This window comes from Neltuma alba, unplaced genomic scaffold, assembly GCF_004799145.2.
Source record: "Neltuma alba isolate B1F8T4 unplaced genomic scaffold, ASM479914v2 tig00007415_pilon, whole genome shotgun sequence".
NCBI classification, from domain to species: Eukaryota; Viridiplantae; Streptophyta; class Magnoliopsida; order Fabales; family Fabaceae; genus Neltuma; species Neltuma alba.
The window spans coordinates 153,490-161,741 of NW_021634777.1; the positions used below are offsets into that span (position 1 = coordinate 153,490).

The window sequence follows — 8,252 nt, forward strand, 5'->3', positions numbered from 1 at the left end:
ACAAGGGTTCGTTTGGTAGCTAAAGCAATTTTGGGAGAATCCAAAGGTCCTGGTCAAAGGGATAAGGAGACTTGGTGGTGGAATAAGAGTGTGCAAGAGAAAGTCAAACAGAAAAAAGATTGTTTTAAGGCCATACACTTGTGCAATAGTGTAGAGAACTGGGAAAAGTATCAGTTGGCTAAAAAAGAGACAAAGAGAGCAGTAAGCGAAGCACGTACTAAAGCTTATGAAGGGTTTTATCAGGAGTTAGGAACAAAGACGGGAGAAAGAAATATTTACAAGATCGCGAAGCAAAGGGAGAGGAAAAGAGAGATCTGGACCAAGTAAAGTGTATAAAGGATGAAGATGGTAAAGTGTTAGTTACTGATGGTGATATTAAGGACAGATGGGAGGCTTACTTTTACAAGTTGTTTAATGAGGAAAGCAATTATGCGACTCAGGACTTACAGGACTTGCTAATTAACGAAGATGATCGGAATTTGGCTTTCTACCACAGGATATGTATCGGAGAGGTTAAGGCAGCTCTCAAGGAAATGGACAATGGAAAAGCCGTTGGGCCTGATGGTATCCCTATTGAAGTTTGGAAATGTTTGGGTGATGAGGGGGAGGTGTGGCTAACCAAGCTTTTTAATGAAATTCTACTCTCTAAAAATATGCCGGATGATTGGAGGAAAAACATTTTAGTTCCTATTTACAAGAATAAAGGAGACATTCAAAACTGTGCAAGCTACAGAGGGATAAAACTTATGAGTCATACAATGAAGTTGTGGGAAAAATTGATGGAATGTAGGTTGAGGTTGGAGACTTCTATTTCGGAAAACCAATTTGGATTTATGCCAGGGAGATCCACATCGGAAGCAATCTATTTACTAAGGGGGTTAATGGAAAGATATAGAAGTAAAAGAAGAGATTTACATATGATTTTTATTGACCTGGAAAAGGCTTATGATCGTGTGCCAAGAGAAGTATTGTGGAAGGCTTTGGAAAAGAAAGGTATACGGGTTGCGTATATCAAAGTCATACAAGATATGTATGAGGCGGTAACTACCAGTGTAAGGATGCCTGGGGGAAGACAAAGGACTTCCCTATTAAGATTGGCCTACATCAGGGATCCTCTCTGAGTCCGTACTTGTTCAACATTGTTCTGGATGTTCTAACTGAACCTATTCAAGAAAGAATCCCTAAGTCCATGCTCTTCGCGGATGATATAGTTCTTATGGCGGAATCAAAAGAAGAGATTAACACTAGTTTGGAGTTATGGAGAAGGACTTTGGAGTCGAAAGGTTTCCGTTTGAGCAGGAACAAAACAGAATATATGCATTGTGATTTTGGAAAGAGGCAAGGTAATAGGGATTTGGAGGTGAGGATGGGAGAGCAAATTATTCCTCAAGTATCAAAGTTTAAATACCTAGAATCCATTATACAGGAGGATGGGGAAATTGATGGAGACATTTCTCATAAAATACAAGCTGGCTGGTTAAAGTGGAGGAAAGCTACCGGAGTTATTTGCGATAAGAAGGTACCTGAGAAACTTAAAGGAAAATTTTATCGGACTGCTATAAGACCAGCTATGATGTATGGTAGTGAATGTTGGGCAATAAAGGGAAAACAAGAGCACAAAGTCGGAGTAGCAGAAATGAGGATGTTGAGATGGATGTGTGGTCATACAAAAAAAGATAGGATTCGAAATGAAAAGATCAGGACAAGAGTCGGTGTGGCACCTATCCAAGAGAAAATGGTTGAAAATCGCTTAAGATGGTTTGGACATGTGCAGAGAAGGCTTTTGGAGGCCCCGGTGCGGAGGGTGGATCAAACAAGATGGAGTCCCATAAAAAGAGGCAGGGGAAGACCGAGAAGAACGCTGAATGAGGTCATTGAATGAGACCTCCTAATCAACAACATATCTAAGGATTGGGTTGTTGATAGAGCACGATGGCGTCATGTGATTCATGTAGCCGACCCCACCTAGTGGGATAAGGCCTGTTGTTGTTGTAAAAGTCACATTTTTAGTAGTATCATTTTGTATTGCTGCTGAAAGTCATTTCTTTGTAGTGTTTGTAGGATGAAAATATAGCAGTTTGAGTTTTGGATAAAGAAACAAAGCATGGAAGCTAGTGGCTTTGATGATAGAATTTTAAAACGCCAAGCCGCCAGAACTTTAAGATCCATAGAGTCTGTCAAGTTTGAGATGAGAGCCGAAGAAGGAGGGAAGGAAAGTGAGAGGCAGGTAACTTGATAGGTGGCCGGCGACATGGCCATGAATTTTGAAACATCTAAAGTGACATCGAGCTAGAAATAACTTCAAGATACACATAACTCTTGAGCCAAAACTTTCGGAACAAAATTAGACTTTGACCTTTAATTTTTTAACGATTAGGACAAATTTGCTCCCTTTTTTTAAACTTTTGGAATGATATTAATAATAGAAAAACTTCTGGATACTTAGAGTTCCAACCCAAAAACTTTTCAAAACAAAATTGGACCTTAATAGCAACACAACAATGACATACATGTACACACAAAAGCAAAATTAAGACAAGAATTTGTGAGTTCTCTTTGTGTAAATATAATGAGCAGACCTACCTGTAATAGACCCACTAAACATAAGCCCATTAACATTCACTATGGAGCCCAACATGAGAGGCATGACCTATTTTGCCATTAATACACCTAGAGACTTTGTCTAGTCTCAGCAAAGTAGAATCTATCATAAATGTCATTGTAAGACAATTGCGTCGACCTATATATATATCAATAAGTCACTTTTAACAAATTTTATTAGAGTTAATAAAATTTTTAAACCTTATTAATTTTACTTTAAATTTGATAGCTTTTCAACTTTATCTCTATTTATCCCTATTTAGTATATACAATTTTCAGGAAAATAACAATGTAGCAAAAATAAATGAATGATAAAATAATATATTCATGTTAAAAATTTAATCATTTAACCTATAAATAAGACACAAAATCTTTCCTTTCTGTTTTATAAATAGAACCAGGCCAAGGGTAACTGGTTTCGGGAATCATAAAATTGGCAAAGAAAACGTACATCAGTAGTACAAATGACACTCGTCTATACTAAAGATCTCCTGATGATTAATATTCAATTAAAGACCTTATATAAATCATTAATATAATACAAATCATCTTTAGGTTTTATAAAAAAAAATAAAAAAATAGCATCGTCATGACATTGACCCTAAGAAATCATTGGTGGCGGCATTATAATACACAATACACAATTTAAAAGGAAAAGAAGTTGGCAAAACTGATTTATAATGCCAAACTAGAGTTTTAATTTATGTTGCTGGATCTTTGTAGAGTCAATAATACTCTCACAATTTGCAGGATTGCAAAATATAATGACATTATCTGACAATATTATTCTCAGGTAATACCATGTCATCCATATATACTTTGCCCGGCCAAATATATTTCAAATCATATGTAATTGACCATATCTCTTTAATAAAATATGTTTTGACGAAGAGTTGAAGAGAATGAAATTAACTGAAAATTAAAATCCTAGCATTAAATGTATATTTTTATGTATGTGCCCTCATTGTGCGATTTAGTATCACTAGATCACCAAAGAAGACGGATCATCATGTGATCCTCCAAAAGCTCTTGAGAATTTCTCCAAATTATCCTTCATTAGTACAATTGATCCAGCGTAGGCCCCACATATATTTGAATGGATATAATGCATCTAAAATTGATTCTATTCTCATAAGCTGTGGCACTCAATGGCTGGCTATTACTTTGGACCCACACAAACATATACTACCTCCGGTCCTTAATATAAGACCCTGTTTGATTTTTTGTTTGGTCCTAATTATAAGATCTCAATCCATTTTGTCTTTCATATTTATACATTTTTTTCAGGATAGTCCTTCTAATAATAATAGTTTTAGCTAATACACTTAATTAGCAAAGATATTTTAGGAATAACAACACTTATTTATTACAAATAACTAATTTAACTTTCTTCATTAATATCCTCAAATAAGTCAACTGGATCTTATAATTAGGACCGGAGGTAGTATTAAATTTTCGCAATTTGTCGTTTTATTCTTGTCTATTTTTTCACACTTATTTCGTTTTGAAAAGAAACATAAAATAAAATTGAAATAATCTAGATATTAACACAAAAAGTAGCGAAGAGTTGAACGAAAAATTTGAAATTGAGCACCATCGTTCTAAAATTTTCAAAGCGTTGCTCATTACATGTAGGACCTAAGGTAGTGGCGGAGCCTGTGGCACGTGCAATTTTGTTTTTTAAATTAATAATTAAAAAAAAATTAATGGTGGGACTGGTCCCCTTTTTTGTGGAGGCAGGTACGCAAAAGTGTCTCAGCTAGCCACCGACTCTACAAATATACATTTCTTGAACAAAAAAACAAAAGAAAAGTAATTATCATAAAAAAATCAACTGTAATTTTCCCTTGCCTTTTGGAAGGTGCATGATATATTAAAGGCTTGAAGAAAGGGTAGGTAAGATCTGAAGCTGCAAAATTAAAGCCAAAAATGTGGTTTAGAGCAACATTGAATAGATGCAATTAACAATAAAAAAAATTAAGATTTTACTTCTTATAATTTTAACTCGATTGTAATTTAGTTTTTGAACTTTGACTTTATGTAACTATACTATAATTTTAATTTGAATGTAATTCAGTTATTAATTTAAAATTTAAGAATTAATATTTTAAATGGTTAAAACTGTAAAAACTGAGTTTCCCAGTCAAGATTTGAAAATTGTATTTTAATAGGATCGAAATTATAAGATCGGAAAATTAATTTTTCTTAAAAAATTAATATATAAGCACAAAATTTGAAATTTAATTTGCGTAAATGTAAAATATATATTTGAAAAAGTTTACCCATTTAAAACCTTACATGACTCAGATAAGATAACTCCCCACAAAATGAGTGATAGAACTCCACTGCTCTCATTGCTTTCCATCCTCATCTTTCTTTACCAACCATCACAAATCTCAGATTCTTCTTCTTCTTCTTCCTCCTCTTCCTCCTCCTCTCACAACGATTTGATACATTGCCTGCTCAATCATTCCGATCATTCTCATCGTATAACTCCGGCGATTTTCACTCCTGATAATGCCTCTTTCTCTACAGTATTACAAGCCTACATCAGAAACCTCCGTTTCATCAACAACTCATATACCAGAAAACCATACCTTATTCTCACTGCCTTACATGTTTCCCATGTCCAGGCGGCCGTTATTTGTGGCCGAAAGCTCAACTTACAGATGAAGATCCGAAGCGGAGGACACGACTATGAAGGCGCGTCATACAGATCCGACAACCCTTTCTTCATCCTCGACATGTTCAATCTCAGGTCCATCGACGTCGATATAGACACCGAGACGGCGTCGGTTCAAGCCGGAGCAACTCTCGGCGAGGTCTATTATAGAATAGCAGAGAAGAGCAAAATCCATGGCTTCCCAGCTGGGGTCTGTCCCACAGTTGGTGTCGGAGGACATATTAGTGGCGCTGGGTATGGGAATCTGATGAGAAAATATGGTACGTCGGCGGACAACGTTGCCGATGCACAAATAGTCGATGTTCATGGAAGATTACTTGATAGAAAATCTATGGGCGAAGATCTTTTCTGGGCCATTACAGGTGGTGGAGGAGCTAGTTTCGGAGTTGTAATCTCGTACAAATTGAAGCTCGTACGAGTCCCCGAGGTTGTCACTGTGTTCGAAGTTGCTAGGACATTAGAACAAAATGCCACGGATATATCATACAAGTGGCAACATGTTGCTCCAAGTATTGATAATGACCTTTTCATCAGGGTTATTATTGAAGTGATTAATGCTAGTGAAAATGGTAAGAACAAGACTGTGAGGATTACATTCATAGCCTTGTTCCTTGGGGACTCCGAAAGGCTTCTTTCTCTTATGAACCAGAGCTTTCCCGAACTGGGTTTGAAGCAATCGGACTGTATAGAAACAAGTTGGCTTAGATCGGTGTTGTTTTGGGCGAACATTAATATTACAAAGCCTTTGGACATTTTACTTGATAGGACACCTCAGTTAGTATATTACTTGAAAAGGAAGTCTGATTACGTTAAGGAACCTATTAGCAAAGAAGGTTTTGAACAGATTTGGAAGAAGATGATTGAGTTGAAGGACGCTGTTATGTACTTTAATCCTTATGGTGGACGAATGGCTGAGATTCCAGCCACTGCAATTCCTTTCCCTCATCGAGCTGGGTACCTATGGAAGGTACATTTAAAAATTATTTTGGTAATTTTTTCCATTCAAAAAGCTATGCTTATAGATGGAATTTTTAACTATTTAATTATAATTACCATTAATAGATGTCTTCTCCACTCATGTGCGTGCACAATATACTACTATTTCTGATTCTAATTATAAGACCTCATTTATAAACTATAAATAAAGTTTTATAATTAGAACAGAAAGTAATATTAGTTAACAAACACTAAACTCAGTTGCTGGCGAGTTAGTTTAAGTGATGGTGTTATTCACTATATATAATGAGATCTATACCGAAAATATTTGAATTTAAAATTTTTTACTAATTACTTTTTAAAAATCATCTTTTTAGACAATGACAATCAAGATATTATTTTTATCTTGGATTTAGATTTTGTACACATTAAAATTTCCTTCCCAAAAGATATAAAAAAAATTAAATCTGAACCATTGAAATTTAATTTTGATGGATCAGATTTCAGTGCTCATTAAAAATGAAGAGCATGATGAGCACCAAAACTAAATCTCACCTTTCCTGTTCTGGTCAAAAAAAACAAAAAAATCTCACCTTTCGTGGTCCTCACAGCACGACCCAAATTAGTTGGGATGCGTTCCTTTATTGCCCTTTTCGCTAGGGACAAGTGTAGTATCTGTTCGTATCAGCATAATATATGATGCCGTGGGTCAGTATTGGCCCACATGATACTAAATTAGCTGGGGTCCAATATAATTATCAAATAGAGATAATTATGAGAAATATAACGTGTTTTTTTCTAAAATATTATAATAATCTTCCTTAATATCCTTCTTCCCTCTTTAATTTATTATACTTGAGGAAGTATCAATAGAGATAATTTAGAAAAAACTGATAAATAGATCTTATATTTAGAATCAAAATCAACTCAACAATTAAGTCTTATATTAAGGACCGAAGGAGTACTATTATAGGTGAATTCTTTTAGGGGGGAAAAAAACAGAGACAATCCACATGCTTCTTCTATGGTCACGCAACACTAGTTGCACTGAGAAAGACAGGTGGGGGCTCACTTGATGTCACGAGTCCTTGTCTCTGGGTAAAATAATAGACTATTTCAACTATAAAAAATTAAGATCTAAAATGAAGATGATGAATGATTCTTTATCAATGATTATTCGATATCAAATCTATAATATACTGCATTATTTATAAATCATTTGTGATTTATTTCTGTACTTATTTTGTATAATACATTGAGCAGATACAATATCAAGGGAACTGGCATGAGGCAGGGAAAGAGGTAGAAGATTATTACGTAGAACTAACAAGAAAACTCCATGACTTCATGACTGACTATGTTTCGAAGAGGCCTCGAGCAGCATACCTGAACTATAAGGATCTTGACTTGGGAATCAACCACCATGCTGAAAGTTGCTACCAAGAAGGTAGAGTTTATGGTGTGAATTACTTCATGGACAACTTCCATAGGTTGGTTCGAATTAAAACCAAAGTTGATCCTTTCAATTTCTTTCGAAATGAACAAAGCATCCCTGTACTACTCTGATACCAAACAGTTTCATATATGATTTCGAAAATTAAGAGTGTCATAAGGCTATGAAAACTAAACATCATTCAGTAAAAGTGGGGGCTAAAGCATTAGACACCTCATATTGATTTGCTTATTTTCTCATTTACGTACTCTCTCTTTCTCTCTAAATAAGGGTATTCTTAAAAAAAGTTATATTTTTCATTTCTAATTAATTTTTTATCACTGTAATTTGATTAATTATCTTTTATAAGGAAAAGAAAGAAAGTATCCAAGACAGTATCCAAAGGTATTTGGTCCAGTGGCAGATTAGCCACATCATGTAGCGGGTGAATTGGGTTCAAATTCCACCTTTTTTTAAAAAAATATCCCAAGCGACCCAAAGGGTTATAGGGGGGGGGGGGGAAAGTGTTTAAGATAGTATATCCAATTAGGCATAACATGAGTAGAGTTGCAGTGGGGAAACTCTTGGGTTTCATGCGGT

The 8,252-nt window shown here is 35.2% G+C and overlaps 1 protein-coding gene across 1 annotated transcript; it reads left to right on the plus strand.

Annotated features, from left to right (window-relative positions):
- The first annotated feature begins 785 nt into the window (after nt 1-785).
- LOC114752506 (berberine bridge enzyme-like 8) lies at nt 786-7,899 on the plus strand. The gene is made up of 3 exons (XM_028941238.1): nt 786-796; nt 5,290-6,251; nt 7,484-7,899. The coding sequence occupies exons 2-3, from the start codon at nt 5,346-5,348 to the stop codon at nt 7,784-7,786; spliced, it is 1,209 nt and encodes a 402-aa protein (XP_028797071.1). The 5' UTR covers nt 786-796; nt 5,290-5,345; the 3' UTR covers nt 7,787-7,899.
- Nucleotides 7,900-8,252: the final 353 nt, after the last annotated feature.

What these genes read in the sequence shown, in the direction of transcription:
- LOC114752506 (XM_028941238.1), top strand. Translation starts at nt 5,346, where the DNA reads ATGTTCAATCTCAGGTCCATCGACGTCGATATAGACACCGAGACGGCG. An exon ending in GAGCTGGGTACCTATGGAAG is followed by an intron (nt 6,252 to 7,483) that starts GTACATTTAAAA and finishes TACATTGAGCAG; the next exon opens with ATACAATATCAAGGGAACTG.